The sequence below is a fragment of the Ixodes scapularis genome, unplaced genomic scaffold, assembly GCF_016920785.2.
Source record: "Ixodes scapularis isolate PalLabHiFi unplaced genomic scaffold, ASM1692078v2 PGA_scaffold4__175_contigs__length_147842914, whole genome shotgun sequence".
NCBI classification, from domain to species: Eukaryota; Metazoa; Arthropoda; class Arachnida; order Ixodida; family Ixodidae; genus Ixodes; species Ixodes scapularis.
This window is the reverse complement of record NW_024609879.1, coordinates 61,093,763-61,109,031: the sequence shown is the minus strand read 5'-3', so window position 1 is coordinate 61,109,031 and position 15,269 is coordinate 61,093,763. Positions and strand designations below refer to the sequence as shown.

The following is a 15,269-nucleotide window of genomic DNA, read 5'->3' as shown; positions in this document are numbered from 1 at the left end:
GTTAGAATAGTGGTAACTTTTAAAACCCGATTGCTATACTTGCGTATACATCCTTGTTAGCTCAGCTGGTGCAGCCCTCCAGTGGAAATGAGAAGGTCTCTGGTTCGAGTCCAGGATCAGTTGGATTTCTTCAGTCACGCACTAGTAACCTAGTCGTGTTCTCAGATTTGTGCGTTCTATTTCTCCCCTTATTCCCCTTCCCCAGGGATATTATCGCTAATTTCGTCCAGGTCACCGCAAATTTGCCTTAATTGCATTAACATCATGACCTCAAAACTTTAAGCTGTTTACCTTTGTTGGTGATAGACTAGTATCAGCTGATAAAACCCGTTTGCTCTTCTGACGAATAACTTCTGGTTATCTCAGTTGGTAGAGCGGTCCACTGGAATTGAAATGGTCCCTTGTTCGATACCAGGACCAGCCTAATTTTTTTCAGCCGGGCACCAGTCACCTAGTTGTGTTTGGATATTTTGGCTGTCATCCCCCCCCCCCCACGTTGTTCCCCTTCCCCAGAGATTATCATCGTTATTTTCGTCCAGCTCACCTCAAGTTTGCATCACGTGAATTATAATCATCACCTCGGAAATTCAAGGCGGTTACCCTGTGGTGGGGTTGCCTTGCTGCATGCCCATCCGGGATGAACAACACCAAGCCGGGGTTTCCATAACAAGAAACTACATATATTAGAGTAACAGAAAGGGTAGTTAGTATTGAAGTACAGCATTGCCGTAGCGTTAGATCTACATGCCTCCGTAACCTCGGTCCGTCTCCCTTTGTCCTGTGTGCGTGTCCTCCTTTTATTAGCTCTTGCGCCTATTCCTCATGTGCTGTTGTAGGCTTTGGACTGTGTCCTTTTCCGACGGTCTTTAGCGGCCCCTGGGCGTGGTGGCAGACCTTCGCTCTTACACTCCCCCCCCCCCCCCTCCCTTAAGCATTTGGCATGTCAATAGCTATCTTCGTGGTCGTCGTCGGCAGGGGGTCGTCGCAGAAGGTGTGGACGGCGGCGCTGTATAAGCGCTATGGCGCGCTCCAGGTCGCGGGCGTCCTTTGTGGCAGTTCCCATCATCGCCGGCGGAGGCAGTTTCCGGTGGCTCTGGAATATCTTGCTCACTGGCCGCTGTTTCTCGAGTGGGTCTGGCCGGTTGCCGCCCTCGGTGACTGGGACCACCACGTGTCCTAGAAACCTGGCGTCCAGATGACCAGGATTTGTGGTGGCATTGACCGTGATCCATTTTCGTAGATCGGAACAAGGCATTGCCATTGGCAGACCCTCGCTCCCACAACCCTTGTTGGCGTTAGACAGATGTAAGCTGATAAAAACCGTTTTCTCTTCTCACGTCTAACTCCTGGTTAGCTCACTTGATAGAGCGCTCTTCTGGAAATAAAGAGGTACTATGTTCAATACCAGATCTAAAGAAATTTCAGAAGTATGCATATTTTTTTAACGCTAGTCGCCAATCTCAGAAGGGTGTTTATTCGTCCGTCCGCACGCTACATTTAGCAGAGAAATTGCTGTCACTTGATATATGCACTTATTCAGTTTCCCCGCTAAATTGAGCGCGGCAATTGATGTCAGGTGGCCTGACGTCATGGGGCTTAAAGACCAATTCAGTTTCTCCATAAAGTTAGCTGAAAAATTGACATCACATAACCTATATGCCAGTTCAGTTTCCCTGTTAAATTTTGAGAAAAACGCATGTCATGTGACCTATACACGAACTTAGTTTCCCCACTAAATTTAACGGAATGTTTGATGCAACGTTACCTGACGCCAAGAAACCTACAGACCAATTAAGTTTTCCAGCTAGATTTAGCTGAACAGTTTCCGTCACATGACCTGTACACCGATTCAATTTTGCTAAATTGGATAGGAAAATTGATGTCACGTGACCTAACGTCACATGGCGTCCACACCAATTCACTTTTTTTCACTAAATTTGGCGGGAAAATTGATGTCATGTAACCTGACATCACGTGAAATATACGCCGATGTAGATTTCCCGTTAAAATATAGCGGGAATATTGACGTCGCGTGACATGACATGACGCGACTTATACTGTAGAAGACTGTGCATAGTCTTCTGAACAAATGAAAATGATTACCTTTTTGACGCCAGCGGCATTTATTGTGTTATAGGTTTGTGAAAGTAAAGGTCGCTGCCAATTCTTTCTTTCTTGTCAAGCGCGCAGAAGTTATTTAGCTGTATTTGGAGATTTGTGTTTTCATTTGTACCTAATATTCCCCTTCTCCAGGGATTATTGTCATTAGTGTTCTCGAGCTCCCTGCAACTTTACGCTAATTTTATTAACATCAAGAGCTAAGCATGTTGCCTGACTCCGATGCGCGTCGCAAAGGATGAACGTGACCGCGGCGAGTCTCGCCTCATTTCGTCGAGGAGGTCTCTCATCCGACGGCCTCAGAGCACTAACAGTGCAAAAAAGCTGCTCCATGCTTGCCTTAATCTCTGCGATCGCAGCTTGCCAGGGGGGAAGGGGCTCGTAAGGCGCCAAAGCTGCAATAGATGGTAATGAGTATTCGGCGGTTCGGTCAGCCAGAATCGCAAGACAATCTAATTGCTTGTAATCAGCAACTGCCAAAGCCATCCGCATTTCTTCTGGGATGACGAAAATAATCATTGGAGCAGGGGAACAGGGGGAAATTTTTGTCGCGCTCGCTTGAACATTTGCTTTGTATTGTAATATCATGATATCCTTTTGGAAGTTTATAAAGAGCTCCCGCAGGATACGGGCTTGGGAGTCGGAGGCTTAGGGGCCCAGCAACGGTCGCATTTGGTGAAGCAGCTGCGATGGGCGGCGGTCTCCTAGTTCCTGGGCTGTCAGCAGCTGCTGTATTTGTGACCGCTAGAAAACTGTTGTTCGCTGAGCAGAACGGTTCTGAAGTGTTTGTAGACGTCCTCATGGGAGGCCGCCACAGCACGTTGTCAACCTTAGCAGCAACGACTGGCGGCAGGGAGGCAATGACGTGGTAAAATCGTGACAGCCGGCGAAGGATGCTTACCACTTTAACAATGCCGTTCTTAACTTCTACGTTGACCGACGCCATTCGAACTCTGTCGTGATACATGTTTGCTTCCAGCTTCTTTCCGTCCATCTGTTAAGAGGAAACCATGAATAAAACACACTGTTACGTTCGCCTTGTATATAAATAGTATAGAGGTGAGCCAGAACTCTGAGAATGATTTAACGGTAATATAAAGAAGAAACTAAAATTGAGCAGTAATAAATCGAGGCCAATCAGAAGACTTTCACTACCCCGTAGCTTTGTTCTTTTTTGCCTTTCGAATTTTCGGTGAAAGACAGAGAGATAAGAGGAGATTAGAGCACGCTGGGAAGTCAGAGGGCCGAGTTCTGATTGCAATGAGACTTGTGGGCAGATAGATGGAAAGGCTAGCTTCGTTTCTCTACTCGCTGGTCAAAGGTGGGGGAACACCAAACGCCAGCGTCTTCTGTTCCAACGCGTTGACACTGCATGAAAAGCAGACAAGGCTCCTATATATATATATATATATATATATATATATATATATATATATATATATATATATATATATATATAGGAGTTTATTGCGTGTATTACGACAGTTTCGCCAAGAGGCTCGGCTTCATCTGGAGATGGCATACATATGCGTAGTATTATGCCATCTCCTGACGAAGCCGAGCCTCTCGGCGAAACTGTCGTAATGCATGCAATAAACTTCTAGCATAGCAACTCCGCAAGTACGGATCTCTGACTTATAATATATGTATATATATATATATATATATATATATATATATATATATATATATATATAAATATAGATATAGATATATATATAGATATATATATATGGATAGGTTGATATTTTTTGTCGGAAACAAGTTTTATAAAAAAGCGTCTTCACTGCTACGTGCAGGCTATTTTCAATATCTGTTGAGCTCGGCGGACATTTGGGGCGAACAACCGTCACAGACTGGTGAATAATGAATTAAAAATTCCTTAATTACGTTTTCATTTACTGGTTTTATGGCCCAGGTTGCAATTGCAATTTTGAAGACAGCCGCCCTGGTCTGCTAAACCACAATACACAATTAAGAAAAAAAAAAAAAACTTTGGATATTTTTTTGACAATTTTTCAACTTTCTATCATCTGATTCCGAAACTGAAAGTTCCACATGCGCCGGAAGCGCTGACCACGTGACGCTTGTAGAAGTGACGGTTTTGTGACGTACAGATCGTCAAGATCTCCTACATGCACTGCAGCTGTCAGGGTGCGGCTCGAGGTATGCAAACTCGCTGGGAAGGTCTTTAGCGCTCTCGCTTGCCATAGGTCATTGCCCTCTTAGCCGGTTTGTATACCTCGAGTAGCACCCTGACAGCTGCAGTGCATGTAGGAGATCTTGACGATTTTTACGTCACAAAACCGTCATTTTTACAAGCGTCATGTGGTCAGCACTTCCGGCGCACTTGGAACCTTTCAGTTTCAGAATTGGGGGATGGAAAGGGGAGAAATTGTGGACGGATATCTACGAACCAGTAGTTCTTTCCTAATTATGTAAGTTGGTCAAGCTTCCCAGGGCGGCTTTCTTGAAAATTATAATTGCAACATGTCCTCTAAAACCAGTAATTATAAAGTTTACGGATTTTAGTTAGTTACTTACCAGACTGTGACGGTTGTTCGCCCCTCGAATATGCGCTGAGCATGTGGAACATTTAGTGAATACGGCATTCCCGTAGCAGTAACGACGCTTTTCTTCAAGTTCTGCTTCAAACAAGAAATATATATATATATATATATATATATATATTTATTTATTTATTTATTTATTTATTTATTCACTTACTTTTTACACAGGACCGTGTATCGCCGCTTGACATTTTTATCATGACGGGGGTTTTCATAGCATATACGCAACATCACTGGATTGTATATAGTTTGGCACAAGCGAATCCGATGCAGCAAAACGAGCCGGAAAGATCGGTGCGTGTGCATAGAAAGCACCGACTTTCCCAGAGTGTTCATTGAACGAGTCAGTTTCTCCGTGTAACATTTCAAGGCGTAGTTTTCTTTCTAAAAACAAGGGATCAACCAACTTAAAAAAATCAACCTTGGGCGCGTTCGCAGATGACCGAGTCAGCAACGCTATAAACTTGTAGCGCCATCCCCCTATAGGTGCGTAAGTAGAAAACAGAGTACGTCGTCTGCTTGCTCTGTCTATTGGGAGATGGCGGCACAAGTTAGTAGCGTTGCTAACTCTGTCGTCTCCCAAAGCCCCCATCGTTTACTGGCAAATTTGTGTCTTATTTTGTACTGGAAGAAAACTGGGCGTTGACATGTCACACTTTAGAAGTGGCCTTCTCAGTGCACCACCGGCGAAAGCTTAAGGTCCCTATGTGGTGGCATCGACATATTTTAAAAACGTGTTTTAAATAAATTTTTGTTTTAAAATTTGTTTTATTATAGCCATTATAAATCCACACTAACTACGTTTGTTCAGAGAGTTATACAGCCAGGAGGACATAGTATAGTTTACACACCGGCACACTAAACATCCCAGTTAACTAGAATGCTGTCATGAACTCTTTAATTAGTGAAATACACACATATTTCTAATTAGAAACTTGCTCATCATCATCGGAAACCACTAAAGCAGTTGATTTTAGAAAGACCTGGAGCATCTGGGGAACACGGTGGAGCGCTAAATCCACCAGTCATGCAGCAGGAGCATGGCAACCCGAGGGATAATTTCCGTCTCTCCTCATCCGCCTTTTTTCACCGCCAGCCCTGTGCCAGTTGCACGAGTGGTAAATATAACGCACTACTGCGCAACCCAGGCGCTCAAACACGTTTTATGAACTACTGACTTAGTGATTTCGACGACGCTCAGCAAGTTTCTAACGGGAACCATATGTTTATCTTCAATATTTAGAAAGTTAACACTTTTTAGGTAATTTTTCAACTTAGAGTTACGATGACCCCTTATAATACGTCCCTCAGGTCAGACAAGTCACCAGCACATTACGAATTAGTGTAGTATTTAAGGCTTTTTTATAACAAATTTATAAATCCTAAAAGGGACCCACATACCAAACTAAGAAGAAAAAATAAACGGAGCTCTATGCTCCCTGTTTTGAATGTACAGTTGGTCTGTATAGGACGAAATGGATATTCTTAGCAATCCAGCGTCTGCGGAATGTGCACTACTTTTTTTTTTTTTTTTTGTGCACATAATTAAAGTTTTTAAGACGGATTAGCTATGTTAATCATTATTTTTTTCTTGGCCAGTTTGTGAACAAAAAATTTGCAGAGCGCATTAAGGAACACCCAATTAAGGCGTTTGCTACGTCATACTCTTTGCGCGCTTCTTTGTTTAGCCTGAAAAAAAGGCCGCAAAAAGAAAAAAAAGAGTGACAACGCGCTTACGCATTGCGCTTGCAGGGCTCTCTGCTTTGAAGGAACGATGTCCACCTTATTATTGGTGTGGTTTACGAGACAGGGGTTTGCGGAACCAGGTGTTCGTGCATATGTGCGAGGCACACACAAACAAATATTTGTTTTCTCGGACAGCGCGCCAGTGCAGGCGCGCTGTTTAGAGCACGGTTTAAAGTAGTGCAGGCGCGTTTTCAATTGGGATTTCTTTAAATATTTTGCGTGCTTCATTTCCAGACTGAATAGAGAAGGGTTCGAAGCCAATAAACTATCAAACACCTTAATTGATTGCTTCTCAGCGCCTCTCTACAATCAACCAATTCACACCTCGGCCCTTAAAACAATAAATAAAAAAGTTAGCTAGGTAGTCTTAAATAATTAAATAGGCGCACCAAGAAATGTGTGCGCTTTTGTAAGATGCTAGCTGAGAGCCTACATTTGGTTTCACTCCCACAAAGCGTGCTGCTTTTTTATAATTTTGCTAGAAGTTCTCTGTGACTCATGTATTGAAAACACCATATAACAGGAGGAGTATAAATCTAATCACTGGAATTAAAATATTGCAGAAGTGCAACTTTATCACCATGAGAATCCACCTTATCATTACCATCCACAACCGCGCATTACATTTAAGGGTGATGCGTGGCTCGTGCTATATTTCACGGGGCAGAACTTCTCCAGGGTTCGGACAGTAAAGCCGGTGCTTTTCATCACTCAAATTCGTCTTTTTTACCCATGGTGGAGGGCGGCAACAGTATTCACGCCCCTGTTCTCTTTTTAAGTCCTGGAGATTCTCTATTGCAACAAAACCGTCAACAGTGCTAAATCGAGCTCCGTGGTTTCCTCGGATTGCAATACGGTTGCGACCATCGCAACTAAGACAGCCGGCACTCGACCGGCACCTGCTTTAACTGTAACATTCCGACAACGCGACCCCAGCTCTTTCACTGGTATCGCAATCGACGACGTGAGTAACACGATTGTCTCCTTCAAGCGAGCTAGCCGTCACTACCTACGCAACGACCAACTGAAACTATCTGACGTCATTTTCTACCTGACAAACGTCGTCCAGACGTGGTTCATTAAACACGAGCTCGAATTTGACACCTTTACCACATTCACAAGGCGCATGTTGGAAGTCTTCAGCGAGTCTGCAGCACGCAAACATGTTGCTGAACGCAAGCTTGCCTTAAGGGTAGAGCAAAGAGGAGAAACCTACGCGTCCTACATCGATGATGTTGTGTCCTTGATCAAGCTTGCTGACAAAGACATGCCAGAGCCATACAAACTACATCATCTCCTCCAAGGCATTGCCGAAGAGGCCTCTCATGTTCTTCTCGTCATCAAACCAAACAATATTACAGAATTCTCGGATGAGTGTCTTCGAAATCTGGAAGCGAAGACTCGTCGCGTTACATCCTCATTTTCCCAGGTCACAAGTAATAACACTCCTACCGTCGCAGCGTTAGCGTCAACCAACGCAGAGAGCCTTAGAAGTCTCATCCGCGAGATCGTGCGCAACAAAACATCCTGTCAAGCGGGATGTTTTGTAGGCACGCTTGACATCCTGTCAAGCGGGGCCTACTGAATCCTCCTGACTCAAACAATAATCCAAGCAAAAGTCGTGGCAACAATGCAGCCTCTGCCGCCACCTCCACCAACGTACGTCGACGTCGCCGTACGTACACCTGTGCAGACATCTTGGCACAACCAGGTTCATGCAACATCTACTCGAACCCCCCTCAATTCGTATCTGAACGTGGCCATCATCGACCGGCCACTTTCGTCAAGAACCGAAACGTCTGCTACTACTGCTGTATACCCTGGCCCGTAGGGCGGAAGTGCCGTCGGCGCCGCCAAGAGCAAGCACCCTGCGATCGCGGCACCTCATCGCAGCGGCGTCTTCGCCGCACCGTTCATTCAAGTGTAGAGCTCCGCTCACCGTCCCCGGGATTGGAAGAACGTTCACAGACGAACACGTCATGACCCGCTAGTCGTAGATCACCATCTCTCCGAGGAAAATCTCTGTGACCTAAATGTTCTGCGCATAGCGGAGGCCCCCTACACTCTGGGAAGCAGGTAAGCACAGTTCCCGGAGGAACAACTGAGACCGCTTGCATCATTCTAGGTCCTCGTACGCCACCGCAAAATATAATTGACATTAAACTAGAGGATCTTCCTCTAAGGACGTTAATTGACGCAGGAGCCGCAGTTTCAGTCATGGGGCAAAATATTTGCCGCAAACTTTAGAAATTGTCCGCACCATAAACTGGCATTCACTTGAAAAGTGCATCGGGACTGTAGGAGGGTGGTGACATGGCTAGTTAATAAGCACTATACATGGTTAAAGTCAGCGATGAGCGTTTCCTCACGTTGCTGGCTGACTTTTACCATGTGTAATGCATCGGGACGAATAGTTTCTCCTTCAGCGATGTGCACAGCTCTAATCCATATTGAGGGTAAGTACTATACCTTTCGATTTATTATATTGACTGCATGCACGCATGATATTATTTTTGGCTGAGATTTTCTGTCCGGAAGCAATGATTTTGTGGACGGTGCCACGCCCGCGTTATTATTATGAATTGTCAGTTTTTTTCGAATCATCGTAAACGCACTTAAGTCACCGTTGCACTGTAACAAGAGACAGCCTACTGCCAGCTTGAATGCCTGTGATAATGCCCATTACACCCAAATACGCTACACTGGAGATGCTCTCGTAGTATATATGACCTGGCATCATCTGAAAAAAGGGCGTTGTTGTGCCTTTTTTTATGGCAACTTTTGGCCATGTGCCTACTGACGCGTTAGTGGTTAACGTTACAAATTTGGACATCGTAGTTCCGCAGTTTATCGTGATTGCTGTTGCCACTCCTTCAACAGATTTCAACCAGCTGGATGTGTCTGACCTCGACCATCCTGCTCAACAATAAGCGAGCAGCAGCACTACTGAATTAGGCTCTACTATCAATCCTGCGATTTCTAACGATACAAAAGCACGTGTTCTTTAACCTGATCGATTCATTCATACATGCATTCGACTCACACACTGACGTTCTTGGTAAGACTCACTCCACCACACGGTAGATACCGGCGACGTTACCCCTGTACGGCATCGGCCTGAACGCAGAGCTCCTATCGAAAGGCGCAAAAAAGAAACGAATGTAACAAAAATATTGAAACGAAATGTCATATGTCCCTTGAACAGTTCCTGGTCTCTCATTTGTTGTTTTGTTTAGAAACAAAAATTAGTTGGTTCATTTTTGTGTAGATTACTGCATACTCAACAAATTCACTCGAAAGGACACCAGGACACCTATAGACACTCAGCAGGGAGCGAACTATTATTCTTCGTTGAACCTATAGGATGCTAACAGATCCCAATGTCTGAATCAGACAAAAACAGCCTTCGTGACACCCGAGAGTGTATTTGACCACTGTAACATGCTGCCGACCTTTGAAGGGAACGATCGACTCTATCCTCCGTGGCGTAAAAAGGCGTACAAGTCTTTGTTATCTTGATTATGTTAATATTTTTATCCACATTTGAAGAACACCTCGTTCGGTTATCAGACATTTTATCTTGCATCACTGATGCTGGCTTAGAATGCGATAAAAAAATTAAATTTCGCAGCGACTCTAATCAAAGTCCTATGACCTCTTGTTCTCCATGAAAACATACGACTCGACCCTTAAACAATTTCAGCAGTCTCCCTGAAAACACAACGCAAAGCAACCTAAAAGCTTTTGGGATTTATGTTCTACTTTACTTCGCTTTATCCGTGGCCTTGCACATATTTCTTCGCCATTACATTACCTTCTCACAACCAATGTCCCATATAAATGAACTACCGATTGTCAATTGTCCTTCTACGCCCTTCGAAACGCGTTGACCTCTGAACCTGAACTGAGAGAGACGATAACGCCACGACTGAACTTCACTGGAATGCCAGTGGAACCGAGTTGGGCGCTGTACTGCTGCAAAATCATTCCTCCAGCCATGACCCTCACGTCATCGCTTACGTGAGTCGAAGCCTAAACCGGCATAAAAAATGCACTGTAACCGAAGAAGAGTGCTTTGCGAAAGTATGGGTAGTCGGACGGTTAAAACCCTGTTTGTGCAATCGTTCGCTCGAGATTGTCGCGGACCATCATGCCCTATGTTGGTTATCCTCACTGAAAGACGTGTCTGGGCGTCTATCTAGATAGATCCTCCGGCTATTAGAATATCAGTTCAATATCGTTTGCAAAACTGGAAGAAAGCTCTTGAATGCCAACGGACTGTATTGTATCCCTTTTCCTCTGACTTTCCGCGCCAAGTACATCGACGACGATGTTTTATTTATTTTTTTCTTTAAATGCCTCAGGGATGTTTAACAGAAGCCGATGATCCTTTGTGCTTAGATGATTCGTAACCTCACTAGCTGAGTTCGAGACACCAAGCTTCGCCGAAAACTACGCAACTTCGTCCTTCTGGATGGTCTCCTTTACAAATGCCTCCCCGACGGCGCGCGACACCTACTTGTAATACCGACGCAGTAACGAGGTAAAGTTCTCGCGACTTTCCATGACCATCCTGCAGCCGATCACTACGCCCGCCTTCGATCCCGTCACTTCTGGCCCGGCATATGTCGGACAGCTGAGAGGTATGTGCAGTCATGCGTTCCTTGTCAACACCGTTAATTTCGCGACACGTAGCAGATGGACAGTTGATGCACCAGCGTTGTCTCGAGAGGCCCTGCGACCGAGTCGGTGTCGACCTCTATGGACCACTAACGAAAAGTTCGTCTGGTCACCGGTAGATCGTGGCAGCCATAAGCCACCTTACAAGGTATGTCGGGATGGCTCCTTTTATCTCAGCTACTGCCCAAGGAATAGCAGAGTTCTTTTTCGCCAATAAAGTTTTACGCCATGGTCCGCCACGATTGTTCGTCAACGACCGTGGAACCACGATTCTTTCCGCTCTGGTAAAATAGGTTCTTGCTGCTTCTAGAGTTATTCAACTCACATCCACCCAACACCCACAAACAAACGGTCTTACCGAATTGTTCAATCGATCCTTATTGTAAATGCTTAGCATGTACACCTCAACGACCAGAAGAATTGGCACTTTATTCTTCTCTTCCTTGACTTTACCTAAAACTCGTATATCCTATCGACCACGAGATTCTCCCTGTTCTCTCTTGTTTACGTTCGGCATACGTGTCCTGATCTATAGACAGTCTTTCTCGATACACTGACAGCAACTTTCAACACTCCTTCATGGCACAAACAGTCTGCCGAACCGAAAAATGCTGTCAACTTGCTCGCCTTCGTAGCAGTGACAACCGAATGCAACAAAAACAGCGTTCCGGCGAAGATCGCACTTCCGTCATATACCAACCAGGCGACCTCGTCTTGATTTGGACATCCGTGCGTACGCCAGGACTCTCTGAGAAACTCCTCCACGAGTATCTTGGACCATAAACTGTACTTCACCAAACATCCCCAGTAAATTACTCCGTGACCCTTCTAACGCCGTCAACCGATCGGCGCTGCCCGTGCCCTCCAAAACGATCATGACCCTTCGTCCTGCGCTCCGAGCATTACGCAACTCCATCAACATCCTAAAGAACGGCCAGGAGGCCACCATCTTTTCCTGCGGGGGGATATTATAAGAGCGCAACTATATAGCCATCAGCATCCACATTATCATTTCCAGTCACAACCACGCATGACCCGCAAGGGCATGCGTGGCTCATGCCAGACCTCGCGGGCCACAGCTGCTCCAGGGCTCGGCCGGTAAAGGCGCTTTTTTTATCAATCTTCTTTTTCTTTCTTACAATATATATATATATATATATATATATATATATATATATATATATATATATATATATATATATATATATATATATATATATATGTGTGCGTGTGTGTATATATATATACGGTGTTTCAGAGAACGCAGGCCAAATCGCTACTGCGAAAAGTACTCGTCGCAACAAAAAAAGGCGTGTGGCGTTTAGGTCCTGGACCAGGTGACCATTAAGCAAAAATATTAATGTCCGAGATAATTATGTTGTTAATTATTTTTGCGTAATTAGCTTTTTTAATATTGTGTTTAAAGGCGTGATTTAAATTAGAAACTTTTTCAGCATCATCGAAAAATACGAAATCACCATTTTGCAGAACGATAGAAGGCACGCGAAGCATTTTACGGCTTTCTGAAAAACCGCACAAATTCGACGGGTTTTTAAGTTTCGGTTTGCTATTGGAGCGCATCTCGGCCCCGGCGGCACCGCGTCCCGTGGAGAGATAGTGCAACCAGCCTCTGCTGCGTCGCGCTATGACAGCGCAGCAGAGGTTGGCGAAACTGGAATATAGTTAGATGCCCTATCAAAAACATTAGCAGAAATAATATAACTATTAAATCCTACTGGAGCGAGACATGGACTGGCTCTACACACCACGCCACTAGTTCCGTGAGGTACAGGCGAAGGCAGCGCGAGGCGAGGGGAGAAAGAGCCGGCACTAGAGAAGCTGAGGAAGAGGAGAGTCACCTCCTCTTCTCTCTAACGTTCCTAGTGCTCTCCATTACTTCCCTCGACCTCCATTGCCCTCCTCTCTCGTCCCGCCTTCCTAGTGCTCGCCCTTTTTCTCTTCGCCTGGCGTTGCCTTCATCTGCACAGCACACAGCTAGTGACATGGAGTATTGGTTTACCCTTTCTATCTTTAACCAGCTCGCATTTTTACTTGCTTTCAAGTTTCACTTCACTAATCCCACTCACCTCTTCCTTCTCTTTCTTGTGGCTGCATTAAAACGCCAGTTGATAGTATTCGCGACTCCAGCAAAACGAGCGGCACCTAGTGGGAAAGCACTGAAGTGGCCGGAACAGGTTCTTTCGCTGTTTCTGCTCGTCTCTTCTGGCTTCCGTGTTTAGATAACGTCGGTGGTTTGCACGACAGAACAGTTCTACTGGTGACTGTGTTGTAACCGTAGTATCGCCTTGGGACCCAGGTTGCTCTGCACGCGACCTATGTAAACGCGTGAGCCAGACATTCTGCGTTTCTCAACGTTCATCAGCCTCGTGGAAGGACAGTGGGCAGTTTTTTCCTCGTTTGCTTGAAGAATGTCCAGCCTCTGGAATTTCGCTTACCCCAACAGATCGCCGCAGTTTCGAAACGTGGGTGATAAAACGCGGGGGTACCAATTTTGAGTCCAATGCTTACTTGCTGGTGCCCCAGCGTTGTGCGTTGAGCTGGCACATGGTACGGCACGACCTGGATTCGACCGTCATATTTGCCCGATAGTGGCGTCCCCTATAGGTCGCTGGAGTCGCAAATACAGCTAGAGCCCTTCTGTTCGACTCGATGTCTATCTTGCTCACCCTTGGCGTTTATTAAGTTACTTTTGTTTTTAAAGAGGGCTAGCAGGCTACTCCGCCTTCATGACAACCAATGCAGCTCTAACGGATATGTGGACAAAATTGCTACTAGACCATTATTTTATTTGAATCATAAATCCATATTTACGGCAATGATCATGTGCAAGGGTGTACTTACGATTGTGTCCACTCTTGTCCCATTAACAGTCTCGCTAAATATGAACCTTTCGGCGAGTACTGAATTCTTTTTCAGCCTAATGATTACGTCGTCTTGAATATACAGAACCTTCTCAACGTCCAGTCCTCTTTCGTCAAGAAGCCTTGGATAAACTACATACTCGTGGGGAGGGGCTGTTTTGGGAATAAAGTGGAATTTCCCTTTAATAGTTGGTATTATGTTGCTTAGACATACTCGTGTCATAGTAACCATTTAAAACAGGATTCGGAAAACCCTGAGAAATAAAATAATTGCATGTTATAAAAATATTACTAGTAGTATCTGTTTTGCACCACATCTCTCGCTTAGTGCTGTTTCTGGACACATAAATCATGTCATTATTATTATTATCATCATAAATAGTATAAATATTAAAATTATTGTTATTGGTATTATTATTATTATTATTATTATTATTATTACAGGAAAGAGAGGAAGTGATGAACCTCAGCTGTTCTGATTGACGCGGCTCTAAATTTTACTGCTTTTAGTAAGGAAGCAATCCGACCGCCGTCTTTTACGTGAAGGATGACCACTGGTTATTCCCGCTCAACCTAATGCAGCATCGCTCCGCCTGTGGAGGTCTTAGGGACGCCAGCAGGCTACGATCGGGTCACACGGCAGGTACAAACTTCCATATTGAGATCTCTTGGCTCGTCACCTTGTAATTGCTGACACTGTTGGTCTTACACCGAGCTAACTCAACCTCACAGTTGTCATCTGCACCCTAATTGCTCTCCAGAAAAGCGCATTCACTCTACAAATGAGAGTTTCAACAGTTTGGTGCTCAACCAAAACAAAACAGAAAATAAAGAGGAAGAAACAAACGTTTAATGTTGCGAACTTGTGCCAAAAATAAAAGAGTACGAAAGATAATAATAGATCGTCGCGGGCGTCGAAGTCGGCGTGGCAGCAGGTCGACCGCTGGGGCGCGACTGACTCCGCTCGCCTGGCGGAATCCCTTATGTACCTTCGTGGGTTTCTGGATCGTTTGGCGTAGAAGGTTCGGCGCGTAGAACATTCTAACCTCGAATCAGCAAGATGATTCTCGAATTTACCAGAACATTACTTTACAGAGTCAACAAAAATGTGCCTCCGCGGCCAGGAATCGAACCCTCGCTTTCACCGTGGAAAGCAAGCGCGATAACCGTTAGGCCACGCGCGCGCTGCCTACTTGGCCAGCTGCACGCGCGGCATTACTCCCCCTTTTAAAAAGGCATCGTCTCGATGCTACGTAAAAGGCAACGAAACAGA

The 15,269-nt window shown here is 45.0% G+C and overlaps 1 protein-coding gene across 1 annotated transcript in view; it reads right to left on the bottom strand.

The window, feature by feature from the left end:
* The window catches only part of LOC115324432 (venom metalloproteinase antarease-like TtrivMP_A), a 78,596-nt gene that overhangs the window by 40,926 nt on the left and 22,401 nt on the right, over positions 1-15,269 (bottom strand). Inside the window, exons 2-3 of the mRNA XM_029985032.2 lie at positions 13,977-14,149; positions 3,020-3,112 (exon numbers count right to left, since the gene is read on the bottom strand). Of these exons, the coding sequence (XP_029840892.2) occupies positions 3,020-3,112; positions 13,977-14,149 (266 nt within the window). The remainder of the gene's footprint in view (positions 1-3,019; positions 3,113-13,976; positions 14,150-15,269) is intronic.